The sequence below is a fragment of the Nerophis lumbriciformis genome, linkage group LG09 (genome assembly GCF_033978685.3).
Source record: "Nerophis lumbriciformis linkage group LG09, RoL_Nlum_v2.1, whole genome shotgun sequence".
NCBI classification, from domain to species: domain Eukaryota; kingdom Metazoa; phylum Chordata; class Actinopteri; order Syngnathiformes; family Syngnathidae; genus Nerophis; species Nerophis lumbriciformis.
The window spans coordinates 17,047,209-17,061,330 of record NC_084556.2 but is presented as its reverse complement, the minus strand read 5'-3'; the positions used below and the strand labels follow the sequence as shown (position 1 = coordinate 17,061,330).

The 14,122-nt window shown below is 39.4% G+C and overlaps 1 protein-coding gene across 2 annotated transcripts; it reads left to right on the top strand.

Moving 5' to 3' along the window:
• The first annotated feature begins 26 nt into the window (after nucleotides 1–26).
• Nucleotides 27–13,550, top strand: alg9 (ALG9 alpha-1,2-mannosyltransferase). Of its 2 annotated transcripts, XM_061962470.2 has the most exons (15): nucleotides 27–214; nucleotides 4,014–4,149; nucleotides 4,238–4,372; nucleotides 4,463–4,533; nucleotides 6,688–6,776; nucleotides 6,848–6,983; nucleotides 7,065–7,152; nucleotides 7,243–7,348; nucleotides 8,526–8,648; nucleotides 8,765–8,919; nucleotides 8,983–9,112; nucleotides 9,177–9,324; nucleotides 11,977–12,106; nucleotides 12,185–12,315; nucleotides 12,930–13,549. In XM_061962470.2, exons 1-15 carry the CDS (start codon nucleotides 36–38, stop codon nucleotides 13,051–13,053), a joined length of 1,881 nt encoding a protein of 626 aa, XP_061818454.1. In that variant the 5' UTR covers nucleotides 27–35; the 3' UTR covers nucleotides 13,054–13,549. The 2 variants fall into 2 exon arrangements, with proteins under 2 accessions (XP_061818454.1, XP_061818453.1); XM_061962469.2 differs by having other exon boundaries at nucleotides 8,765–9,112; nucleotides 12,930–13,550.
• The last annotated feature ends 572 nt before the right edge of the window (nucleotides 13,551–14,122 follow it).

Here is a 14,122-nt window from a genome sequence, read left to right as displayed (position 1 = left end):
ACACGTGACCTGTTACGAGCCGAACGTTTACGGAAATGAACGAACGTCGACTCGGACGTTCGTCTCTAAACATGGCAGCCAAGGCGCTCCGCCAGCGAACCAGACGAGGCAGCAGACAAGATGCGAGTAACGTCAATGTGCCCACCGAGGCTACTCGGCTGCCGAAAGAGGAAAAAGGGGCCGATGAGAGTAAAGCCACAGAGGCTCGGCAAGAGTGAGTAGGAGCCAGGACGAGAGCTATTGTTTACACACCGGTGTTGTCATGCCCTTCTCGGGCAGATGACTGACAGCCAGAGAAGCTAGCAAGCTAGCTACTACTATAATACCATCCATCCGTTTTTCTACCGCTTGTCCCTCTAATATATAAATATAAAACCTCAGCAAAACAGTATCTGCAGTATTTAAGATTCAACGTGTTATCTGCCTTGTTTGTAGTATACTTTAGAGCCTATTGTTGACACCGTTGGTCATTCATTCTCCCCTGCCGTCTCATTAATGGCACATTAGCTACTAATCGCGACAAAATGTCGATATGGATTATCAAAGACGGCATTGTGTTACGCACACGTTATTTGAAATCAAATTAACTTTTACGATGACGTGTCAATACCAAGGTGAATATCCATATTGAGCTGCACCTGAGCCGATTTATTGAACTAACCCCATGGTGTAAGAAACAGTATTACCACTACAGGCTGTAGTAATCTACAAAAAAACAACAGTGTGTGTGTGTGTGTGTGTGTGTGTGTGTGTGTGTGTGTGTGTGTGTGTGTTCTGGCAATGCTTACTTAATGGGGACATCGCTCTGTTTACACAGTCACCTTTAGGGGACGGTATGGGGACAACAAAACAGGTCCCCTAAAGGGAAACCTTTTTAAATGATAGTCAGATCCATTCGGAAGATGCCTAAGTGATTTTTAAGCTTTGGCCCATAAAACATGTTTACTGGTTAGTTTGAGTGTGAGACATTTGCACAGCAGCCCCCTCATCGGGCCGTAGCTGGTACTGCACTCGCTGCTCTGTTCACACTTCTTCCGTGTATAGTTAATCACTTCCACCTGGTGAAACTTCCTATAAGAGGACAGCTGTAGTGCTGTATTCTGAGGATCATGTCACATTTAATTTGACTTTTTTTTTTTAAATGGTCCTCAGTAGTCACGTACAAATTTGTGTGAATTATGCAAAATTATTTAAATTTGGTACCCATGAACCATATTAACTCTTTTTTCCCCAGGGTGCCCAGTAAGAATGATCAGCACATTACTTCATCAATCCAGAGATTTAAAGACGTGTATGAGCTAACTGGGCAGTGGCCATTTTACCTATTTTTTTAATGTCTCCACAACCTGTAGAAAGGGTGGTCCCCACAAGTGATGATCAAAAACTTGGTCCCCATTCCAAATGATAACCAGTATGTGTGTGTGTGTGTGTGTGTGTGTGTGTGTGTGTAAGTGCGTGTTTGTATTTGTGTGTGTGTATTAGAGATGCGTGGTTTGCGGACACAACCGCGGAGTCCGCGGATAATCCGCGGGTCGGGCGGGTGACATAAACGAAAAAAATAGATTTTAAATAGATGCGGGCGGGTTGCGGTTGAACCAATTCGGAAATATATATACATAGTTAAATGTTGTTACCCACATACGAAAAACGTATAGATTTTATCGGTCCTTTAGGTGGAGCTGATGGTGCATCACCGAAAAAGAAAAGGATTGACTTCACAGAATGGGAGGATGATACACCTGTACTTGTTGATGAAGTAGAGGATTATTCCTCTACAAACTTGCATCTCGACGGATCAGCAGAGGAAAATCTACTTTCCTTTTGGGGGAAACAAGGACAATCATTCCCACGACTACAACACCTTGCCAAGAGAATCCTATGCGTCCCAGCCACAAATGGCGCAAGTGAGCGCTCCTTCAGCGCAGCAGGGCGCATTTTAGAGGCCAGGCGCTCTCGCCTGAATCCTGGCACTGTAGATGCCATTTTATTCCTGCATAGTGCTAACAAAAAAAAAAGTAAGTAGACATAGGGTTGGATATGTTAAACGAATTAGTCTACGTTACCTATAGGCTATACCAAATAAGCCCATGTCTAACCTATATTGAGTTCGGTCAGCTGAATAATTTTGATGGTTACGTGTTGTTTGGGCGCACTACAAAGCAAAGGAATTAAGGCAATTGCGTTGTTTATTGTGGTTTTTTCTATTCGAGATATACTACTGTGTGTTAATTATTTGGCCTCGCTTTCAAGTGAAGCGCATCTCCGATTGGCGACAATGTAAGGACATTTAGCCTGCTTTGTTTGTCGCGACCGTCTATTTTCATTATAATTCAAGTTTGATGATAAAGTGCAGTCTGATGGGTTTGATTTCCCCCCTTCAGCTTTTTGCCTTGGCCAATAAGTTGCAGGCAATTTATTATTATTATTTATGTAATTTATTTTTGTTTAAATAGGGATGACATACATATGTTATTGTATAATTTAAGTTTGTGCGCATGATTGACAGCCTAAGGCTTATGAGGCACATTTTTTTTATTTTTTTTATTTCAACTTAAAAACGTATGAGCCTATATGCCTATGCCTACAACATAGGCTATGTGTTTATCTTTATTTTCCTGCCTGTCGTTGACAATGGAGATTGTCTGATATTTTGTCATGGCTGCAGATCAATCAATAAAGGTTCATCTTTGTCGCGAAATTGTTCACTGTTTCACTGTGCACCCCGCCCTCGTCCCTATTTGAGCATTATAACGTTAACAAGTTAATATACATTGAAATAAATTCAGAATTTTTTTTTTACCTAACGAAAATATAGGTCTAGTCTTTCTAAAACATTTTTTTAACTTCTTAAAAGCATCGTTCTGCTTGCTGGAACTGCGCACACAAAGTGTGAGGAACGCACTCCTGATCTGAGGGCATTGGCAACAATAGTCAACACTTTCTTAATGGAAATGACAATAATACTATAATAATGATAAATAATATTATCACGCATTGAATGTCTCTGCTGAATTGGATCAGTCTCCTTTCTTTAACAGGCAAAAGCTTTATAACCTCACTAATATGCTTGCATCGTCTATATTAGATATATAACAACTGGCGGATGGCGGGCGGGTGTGGTTTTGATAAAATGTTGGTTCGGGTGCATGCGGATGGATGACGACTTTTGTGATGCGGTTGCGGATGAAATAATTGCCTATCCGCGCATCTCTAGTGTGTATATATGTATGTGTGTGTGTGTGTGTGTGTGTGTGTGTGTGTGTATATATATATATATATATATATATATATGTATACATATATATATATATACGTGTGTGTATATATGTACATATATGTATATACGTGTATATGTATACACATATTTATATGCATATATGTATATGTATATATATATATATATATATATATATATATATATATATATATATATATATATATATATATACACGTGTGTGTGTATATATGTGTATATGTTTACACATATTTATATGCATATATATATATATATATATATATGTGTGTATATATGTACATATATGTATATAAGTGTATATGTATACACATATTTATATGCATATATACACACATGTGTGTGTATATATATATATATATATATATATATATATATATATATATATATATATATATCTTTCTTCTCAATTACTTCCTTCCTATGGTTAGAAAACGGTAAGTTTAGACCAGATATTTTGAGCGGATCTTATGAGGTTCACTGTGGCATTCTCTATGCCAACTAATGGCGGGGATGCTTGTATCTCAAATATTTGCTAGTAACTTAAAGCATACAATTAGTCGAGAGACAGCTCTTATTTCAAAACACTTCATAGAAGCAATATGTATACATACACAAGTCAATTAACCTTTTTATGATGGAACATTGCTGTCCCACTTTGTCCATTTGCTCTGATGTCAACTCATGATTGTGTTCGTGTCCCAAATGTTGTTGCTGGCAAGACGTGTTAAGGAATTTGTGTGTACTTTATATTCCGCAGGTCAATAAGCCGCGGTGGTCAAGTATGGGCACCGGAGGGCTCGACTGCCTTTAAATGTTTGCTGTCAGCCCGCTTCTGTGCAGCCTTGCTCAGCAACATCTCAGACTGCGATGAGACCTTCAACTACTGGGAGCCTGTGAGCACAACAAAACCCACCTCAACTGATGTTTAAGTACTTTAATATTGCTGTTAATGTATATAATTGTTGATATTTTTTCTGACAGATGCACTATTTGCTATATGGCACGGGGATGCAAACGTGGGAATATTCTCCATTGTACGCCATCAGGTCCTACGCTTACCTGTGGCTTCACGCCCTCCCGGCTTGTTTGCACGCTCATGTACTACAGACAAACAAGGTACTGTAAGCTTCTGCACATGCTTTCAGTTTATGACATCACTCTCTAATAAAAAACAATTCAAGCCCTGTTCTTACAATTTGGTTGCAGGTGTTGGTGTTCTACTTTGTGCGGTGTGTCCTCGCTTTCTCCTGCTGTGTCTGTGAGCTCTATTTCTACAAGTGAGTTAGCAATGTTGTTGAGAGATGTTTCTAATATTTTGGTCTCCTTATTTAGCTACATGAGCTTATTAGTATAACACTTCTCCATATGATAAAAAGCTCATCATTTTTTGAACAGTCGGAATTTCTGATACAACTCTAGTATTGGATATAATGAGGATGTGCATGTGTATCTAGTGAGCAGTGAAAATACAGTGGTATCTCTCATTTCCAAATGGCTGTATGAAAACCGAAACAATTTTTACCTTAGAAAACAATGTAAATCTAAATAATCCATTCCAGACACCTACAAATGGATGCTGACCACACATTACACTTTAAATGCAGCTAATAAGGATGACCTCGCCTACAGCCACAGCTGTTAATGCCAATGCTGAGACAATGCATGTGTTGACTATAGGCAACCTGGGAATTGCAGTAATTTTAGCATATACTGTTTTAGCGATAATCATTGAGTTTGTCTGTGACACAGGGCCTGTCTTAGAGGAGGTCACTTTGGATGCAGAATGTTGGTCTGATAGCTTCTTAGGACAAGGACTCCAGAGAGTAGGGCACAGAGAGGCTTTACTGGTTGAAGTTTGGATTAATAATTATGCGTGCGCGTGTACGTGTCTGTGTGTGCATGCGTGTGTGAGTGTGTGTGCGTGCACGCGCGTGTGGTCTAGAAGGAACAAATACAAAATAACGATAAAAATAAAAATAGCACTGCACTTTTTTGGAATTTTGCCTATCATTGGAGTACACTATTCCGCTCATAAAGCCCTCTAAAAAAACATCCAAAAGCTGCCAACAATGCTCCATTTACATCTTGTGATCTGAATATTAACCAAGTATTAGTGATATTGTTATTACAAGCGCTAACGCAGACAAACTACTTTTAGTGTGGCGCCGTGATCCTAGGGAGCTAACTAGCTTATGCTGCTATATTGAGCCTCTGAGTTGGTAAAAGTTATTTCTAGATTATAAATCGTGTTTCTTACCTGTATAGGAGAAGGTTGTAGCTATAAACCAAGAAGTTGGTCAACTTTGACATCCAACTTATACCCGGTAATGGTAAGAAAGTCACGAAAAGACGCTTGTTTGCGGCACCTTGAATTTTTTATTTTTTTTACCTGCGTGAGAGTTATGATTAATACCCAGTCTAAACGGGAAGATACGAACATCCCATCAGTTGGCATCAAAGTGAGAGCATACATTGTACAGTAAGTGGTTGTTTTTTTATGTTCATTGTTTAGCACTTAGCGATACTGCTGCATGATGCGTAGTGTTTCAGTAAAACTGGATCCGCTTAGCACACAGCTTCTAAAACTTGTAGTTCATCTTTCTTATATTCAGGGTAAAAAATACAAGTTTCTGGATCATCATTTGTTCCAAAGTAGTTTTTGTTGACTCTCACAAGTCTGCCATGAGTAGTAGTGTTGTTATTGTTGTTGAAGGGAAAAGCGAACATTAAGATGCATCTGTAAAATTAATATGCCTCTGTATGCTTAAAATGAGCAAAATACATAAATAGTACATGTTATTATCAAGGTGTCTGTTACTACATTACATATATACTTACATTGTTTATATAAATCGATGATGGAGGCTTTTGGATTATTTTGGAGTTCTGTATGGGCGGAAAAAAGTAAATGACCATTGACTCCATTGTTAGCTGACTTTTGTAAGCAATTATTTACTAGTTAGAATCCATAAACAAATTAAAACATGTGTTCTAATCTAACATAAGGATTGTGAATGATAGACAACATTTCTTTTAAGTGCAGTTCCTCTTTAAACATGGTCTCTGGGGACCTCTAGTGGTGGAATAGCGTAACTGCTGTATAAAGAAATTACGTCACCATTGAGAGAACGAAAATTGAGCATTGAATTGTAGCTGAATGCGGCAACATCGTTGCAAACGAATATGCAGTGAAGGCTACATTTAACACAAATTATAGGCATGGGAACATGAATGACAGTGCTATATTTGCCATAAAATTACATTTTGGTGAGGAACACACAGTGCTGTTCACAATCCCATTAATGAGCCAATACTAGCAGAGGATGTGATGGACAGGACATGACGTCGCAGAGTAAATTGCCAGAATAAGAGCATCCTAAACATTTTAATACTGTAGCAGAATAAGATCAAACTAAAACACTTTCCGACAGGGCCGTTTGTAAGAAGTTTGGTTTGCACGTCGGCCGCCTGATGTTGGCGTTTCTCGTCCTGAGCACCGGAATGTTCTGCTCATCTGCAGGTTGGTCTTCCACAAATTGTGTTCTGTCTTTGTCAACATTATGTAAGAGTAGACTTTCTTCTTCTCTGCAGGGTTCCTGCCTTCTTCGTTCTGTATGTACACGACGCTAATCGCCATGACAGGATGGTTCCAGGACCTCACGCCGTTAGCCATAACGGGTGTAGCCGCTGGCGCCTTCGTTGGATGGCCGTTCTCCGCTCTGATTGGGTAGCAATGTTAATCAGAATGACTTTTTATCAACTGCATGCTGTGAATGAAAATATGTACAATAATTTCTCCGCTCAACAGGATGCCGATTGCCTTCGATCTGCTGGTGTTAAAGCGGGAATGGAAGAGTTTTATCACCTGGTCAGCTTTTGCTGTCTTGGTCTTACTGGTAAGAAAAGGCAACAATTACTGGTGGAGTTCAACTTTAATGTAAACGAAATGCAAATATTTAAAAAAAGATGCACGGTTTCTTTTTCAGGGTCCCTTGGTTGCAGTGGACTCTTTCTTTTATGGCAAACTAGTGGTCGCCCCTCTCAATATTCTGCTCTATAATGTCTTCACACCACATGGGCCCGATCTGTATGGTAATTAGCACGCACCTCTAATGTAATATTTTATATCATGTTGGCACAAGTACTAGGCATAAAAGTCAGAAGTGGCATTGTGCCCATTTAAAAAGCCAATTATACATCCATAACACTTAAATTGACCTTAGACATAGATTTTTTTGTTGTTAAATACATTTTACTTTGTCATCTAAGAATTACTGAAAAAGGAATACCCTTCATAAAGCTCTATTCCCTTTTGTGGTCTATAGAGGGAGCCTGAAGCCATTCACCTAATTTGCCTGTGTTTTCGTGTCACACTGATTAGAGGCTTCATGCAGTCCATAAACGTTTGGACTTTGAGGCCCATTTTTTCCATGACAGAGGGGAACAGGGCCCACTCTAATATTAACATTGAATTAGTAATCTTACTCTTGATTTTAGTCGTATTCAATTGATATGAAAGCATGTGTTAATCTCAAATATTATTATCAAGGCTTTGGTCAGGCTGATTACAAAATAAATACTAGTCAAATAGTCAGCAAAAAAAGGGACTCACAAACCTCATAAATAATCAATTGACATACAATTACACAGTTTCTAAAATAAATTCTAACCAATTTAATAATAAACAATCATTTATATGTTTCTTAAATAAACTGTCAATACAATTTAAGTGCATATTAAAATACAGCTTCACCACTTTAGTCATATTTTTTGCGCTTAAGAAACCTTTCTATGACTTTAAGATTTGTTATTCAAATGTGAAGTGCAATACGAATAAAATATGTTATTATTATTCTTACTTTAGCTCCAGACATCTTCTGTTTGTTTGATATTGTCTTTACTGCAACAAGTGGTGGAGACGTGTATTACAACTGAGAACCACTACTGACGGCCCACACAAACCACAGCTGAGAAAGAGATATTTTTTGGCGGCCCGGCTTTGCGGTTAAGAAACACTGGTCTATAGCATTTTGTGTTTTTAAAAGTTAATGATTCTCAGTTTTATTGATTAATTAACCTGTTTATTTTTGTGGTTTGCAGTAGTGTACATATACTACTAAAAATGTTTTAATATTTTTATTATCCTGGTGTGGATGGATGTAATCTGCATGGGTCTCAGTTGATGTAATTCGCTGTTTTACCAAACTCCGTGTTTTATTTTTTTGGACTTTGATCACATCAATGTGTATTTTGTGTCTTTTATTTCCAGGCACAGAGCCGTGGCACTTCTACTTCATAAATGGGGCTTTGAACTTCAACCTGGTGTTTGTTCTGGCACTCTTTTCCCTGCCACTCACTGCTCTCATGGAGACACTCCTACACAAGTTCCATGGTGAGCAGCTTGTGCGAGAATTGAGATCATGTGCGGAATGTTCCTCGCAGCCTCCCTTAGTTGTAATAGCTGCTCTTGTGATTCCACGAGTCGCCTCTCATGTGTGTTTCCTGCAGTGCAGAACCTGGGCCGTCCATACTGGCTGACTCTGTCCCCCATGTATTTGTGGATGTTGATTTTCTTCACTCGACCTCACAAAGAGGAGCGCTTTCTATTTCCAATCTATCCTCTTATTTGCCTGAGTGGTGCAGTGGCCCTCTCGTCTCTGCAGGTGTGTCCCTGTTATAGCGGTCCCCGTCCAAGCTGCATTTTGTCATTCGTTCCCTTCCTGCAGAAATGCTACCACTTCCTGTTCCAGCGCTACCGACTGGAGCACTACACGGTCTCCTCCAATTGGCTGGCACTTAGTGCAGTTGTGGTCTTCGCTGTGATGTCACTCTCTCGCTCTGTTGCCCTCTTCAAAGGTATATGTGTGAGGGCATGTACATCTCTCTATCCTGGCTTGACATGTTTTCTTCCTCTCTACAGGTTACCACGCTCCTCTGGACTTATACCCAGAGTTTCACCGCATCGCCAAAGATACCACTCTGCACTCAGTCCCCGAAGGCAGACCAGTTAGTGTGTGTGTGGGCAAGGAGTGGCACCGCTTCCCCAGCAGCTTCCTTCTTCCACACAAGTCAGTAGGGATTGGCATTCTTAATCATTGCTTTGTAATTTGACTGATCAGTTGTCAAAGTAATGGAGTCATAATGGATTTCACTTGGCAGAGGGCACATTTTACTCAGACCAAAACAGTCTGTTGCCTTAAAAGATTTATCTGAAACAGCAAGTAAACAAAAACAGAGCAAAGCTTGATTTTGGAGCATCTTGAGCTCAAGAAAATATATTTCTTATTGTATTTGTAATATAGGAAATAACTACAACTAGGACTGCAACGATTAATCGATTGAAAAAGAGCTTACACTTATATTCTTTTGCTTCGATTAATTGTTTAATGAGTGTAACTCATAAAAATTGCCAAAATCCGGAACGAATGGAGTGCCTGCAACTTAAAAGTACCAGTAAAGTGGAAATACAAGTTGACTTTATATGCTTAATTGTGTTTCATTTTATCCATTAAACCATATCCAATTGTATTTACAATCCCCAAAGTATGTGAAAACACCGTCTAAACATCACAAAATGCCACAAATTCGGTCAGCCATTTTGAATATTCTGCTCCGAACGTCTTTGGTAATTTCCGTCGATTGACGTCACTGGAGTAACACTTCTGCACTCTGACCATAGTATCAGATCAGTCTTACTGCAAATACGCAAACATTAGAGAGAGATGTGCTGTCTATCATTCACAATCCCTATATGAGACATGAACACATATGTTTTTCTTTTTTTATGCATTATAAGTCTTAAATAAATAAATACATACATAGTCTGTCAATGGGGGCTTTCTAATCCCCCCACAAAACCCTCTAAGTAACCATCCAAAACCTGCCAACAGTACTTCATATACACATCGTGACCTAAATATTAACCAAATATTAGCTATGTTGTTATTATAAGCGCTAACGCAGACAAACCATTTTTTAGCGGAGGATTGATTACACAAAGCTAAATAGCCCTTTCCTGCTTTACTGTGAGCTGGCCGTGATGTCCTGCTGCTCCTGCATCATCGCGTCTCGGTTCGTCAAAGTTATTCTAGATCATAAATCATGCCTCTCATCTGGATATTAGTATGATTTAGCCATAAATCAAAAAATTGTTCATCTGTGACATTCAATTCATAAACGGAGATAGAAACAAACGCACACAACCGAAGACAGTGTCTTGTTAACCATTTGTGTGCATCGAGATTCATTATTCATCTAAACGGGAAGATATGGACATCCTATTTGTCGTCATCGAAGTAAGAACAGACATTGTACACTAAGCTATTGTTTTATTATGTTTGTAGTTTGTATTTCTTGTTTAGCACTTAGCAATACTGCTACATGGTGTTTAGTGTTTCGCCTGCTTGGCACTCAGCATCAAGGGTTGGAATTGAGGGTTAAATCACCAAAAATGATTCCCGGGCACGGCACCGCTGCTGCCCACTGCTCCCCTCACCTCCCAGGGGGTGATCAAAGGGGATGGGTCAAATGCAGAGGACAAATTTCACCACACCTAGTGTGTGTGACAATCATTGGTACTTTAACTTTAATTTTAACTAAAGCTGGATCTGTTTAGCAGAGCTTCTAAAACTTGTAGCTCATTCTCCTTGTATTCAGGATCAACAATAGAAGTTTCTGGACCATCATTTGTCCCAAAGTAATCGTTGTTGGCTCTCACAAAGCCTGCATGATTTGCATTGATGTTGGTGGGGAAGAATTTGCGGTTCCTACCTCTTCGTCGCGTGATCACGTGTCTAGCTAGCTCATTAGCTCTCAAAATGGCTTGGGAATCTTCGTAAGATTGATACTATTTTGATCATATCTATTTACTCGCTAACTGTATAAGTCTTTCGTTGTCATACATCATATATATATGATAATAGCTTCAACATAGAGGCAACTTGTTTTTCCACTTTATTGGTACTTTAAATACATGCACATAGTTTCTTCAATAGAGCGCACATGAGCGGTAGTGTGTGGGGACCATGATCTGTGTGGTGGCGAACAGCGCAGAGTGTTTTTTTAATTTTTTTATTCTTATTAATGCACACATGTTAAAAGTGCAATTTCAATGTTGAGGGGACGGCGTGGCGAAGTTGGTAGAGTGGCCGTGCCAGCAATCGGAGTGTTGCTGGTTACTGGGGTTCAATCCCCACCTTCTACCATCCTAGTCACGTCCGTTGTGTCCTTGGGCAAGACACTTCACCCCTTGCTCCTGATGGCTGCTGGTTAGCGCCTTGCATGGCAGCTCCCGCCATCAGTATGTGTGTGTGAATGGGTGAATGTGGTAATACTGTCAAAGCGCTTTGAGTACCTTGAAGGTAGAAAAGCGCTAAACAAGTATAACCCATTTATCATTTATCATTTATGTGTATTGATTAGAAAAAAAAGAAAATTATGGTAAGCATAAAATCCTCATTTATTTAAACTATTTTCCATAAAATACGTGGTTCATCCAATTACTCGATTAATCGAACTTTGCTTTTCACATATCAACATGCTTATATTCAGTAGGCTTAAATTTTCTACATTTGGCATGGAGTTGAACGATGGATGGATGATTTGGAGCAGATTTAGCTTTGAGGCTTAGAGTCCACTGCCTTTGTATTCTGCCTCACCACTGTTTACTTTCACAATCAAATGTGTATTTGTCCACTAAGTTTCCTGTTTTTGATCTCCAGCTGGCAACTACACTTCATCCAAAGTGAGTTCAAAGGTCAGCTCCCCCAGCCGTACACCTCCGGTCCTCTGGCCACACAGATCATCCCTGCTAATATGAACGACCAGAACCTGGAAGAGCCCAGCAGATATGTGGGAAACACACTTATTTGTTTTTCCTGTATTAGCAAAAACACTTATAGTACATGACCAGTGTGTCGATCCATGCAGGTAGACGTGCGGCAGTGCCACTATTTGGTAGACCTCGACACAGAAGAAGAAACGCCACATGAGCCACGATACGCAGCCAACAAAGAGGAGTGGAACGTCATCGCCTACAAGCCTTTTTTGCAAGCATCCAGGTATTCCACACCCCGACTTAAACAAGTTGAAAACCTTATTCAGGTGTTACCATTTAGTGGTCAATTGTACGGAATATGTACTTCACTGTGCAATCCACTAATAAAAGTCTCAATCAATCTCAATCAACACACTTACAATATGTAATATAATGAAATCATATACCTCTTGTACACCCTCATAACAAAATGCATTAAAACTAAATGAAAACACCCTAGCAAAGTGGCGCGAACTGGCAGCCACGCTTCCGTCAGACTACCCCAGGGCAGCTGTGGCTACAAATGTAGCTTACCACCAGCAGGTGTAAATGAATGATGGGTTCTCACTTTGAGTGTCTAGAAAAGCGTTATAAAAATCTAATCCATTATTATTATTATTATTATTATAATTATTATTAATGCATGAACCTTATGATGTAATGCTTTGGCTTTGTTTAACATACGTATCCAACATTGTAACAATAGTTATAAGTCAGAAAAGACACACATCATCATAGTTTCCCTTTAAAACACTGAATAAATGCATCAAATATATTTGTACATTCCAATTCTACACAGGAAATAATTAAAACAACTTTGAAAGGAATCTCAAAATGGCCACTTTTATCCATTTGTAGGTCCTCTCCTGTCTTCAGAGCATTTTACATCCCGTTCCTGTCCGAGCGCCACACCAGCTACCGGCGCTACGTCATCTTGAAACCGCGGCGGCAAAAGCAACCCTGTACGCGCAGCCGTGGCTGACCTTTTAACCTCAGATACAACAACAAAAATCAATGACTTCCCCCTTTGACACAGCTGGAGTGTGCAGTTTGTCAGGTGGAGTTTGACTATTGGTCTTAAGAAATGAAGATGCGGACCCTTTAAAGACTTTGCGTGGACTTGTGTGTGAGTGTGTGCATGTGCATTTGAACACCAATTCGCACTTGACACTATTAAGGGGCGGGAATGGTGTGTCTGTATGTGTGTCATTCCTCAGGTGTGCTTATTTAGATGTCTGTTCATGTCAGTGTTTCCCTCCATACTGGACACCAAACCGAACGGAATAACTCAATCATAGGTGATAAAAATCTGATGTTTACTTGTGCTCGGTGTGAGTGAAGATGATGAATGGAAATGAATAATTTAATTTAGATTGGTAATGGAAAGAAATATGACTGTGAATACAAACTTGTTTTGTTTTTTTATCTGTACAATAAAAAACAGCACCACAATCCGATTGATTTATTTACCCAACAAACATACAAACCACAGGAGGCGTATCAAGACATAACACATCATTACAAATATCAATATAATTGAACATTCTCTTCAACAACATGCTGTGTTGTCATTAATGTGCTACCTAGACCCTCGGGAGCGTCATGAATCAAAACAGATTGATTCAGTGGGAAAGAGAAAATCATTCATGTATTCCTGTTTGATCGTTGTGTCAATACACAGTTATAAAACATAAACACAAATAGTATTTACCCAACATGTCACCAAATAAACATTATTAGACTGCAAACAGTGAAATATCAACACTTAAATGGCCATGCAAATGACATGCGCACTTATCCACGATATACTAGCAGAGACCAAAATGCTCCATCTTAATGGTGTACTTCAAAGAGTGCAATTTCAAGGTGAGGATGTTTGTGGCATCTTTTCGAAGTGTACAAGCTGACATATTGCCATTTTTCACTGTCGTCATCAAGCACAGGTCTTAATGAAGCTTCTTCAGTGCATGCGACACCACATAGTTCAGCGTAACAGACACATTCCATATACAGCACAGGTGTCAAACTCAAGGCCCGCGGGCCAGATCCGA

What these genes read in the sequence shown, in the direction of transcription:
- alg9 (XM_061962469.2), top strand. Translation starts at nt 36, where the DNA reads ATGAACGAACGTCGACTCGGACGTTCGTCTCTAAACATGGCAGCCAAG. An exon ending in ATGTACTACAGACAAACAAG is followed by an intron (nt 4,373 to 4,462) that starts GTACTGTAAGCT and finishes ATTTGGTTGCAG; the next exon opens with GTGTTGGTGTTCTACTTTGT. An exon ending in AATGTTCTGCTCATCTGCAG is followed by an intron (nt 6,777 to 6,847) that starts GTTGGTCTTCCA and finishes TCTTCTCTGCAG; the next exon opens with GGTTCCTGCCTTCTTCGTTC.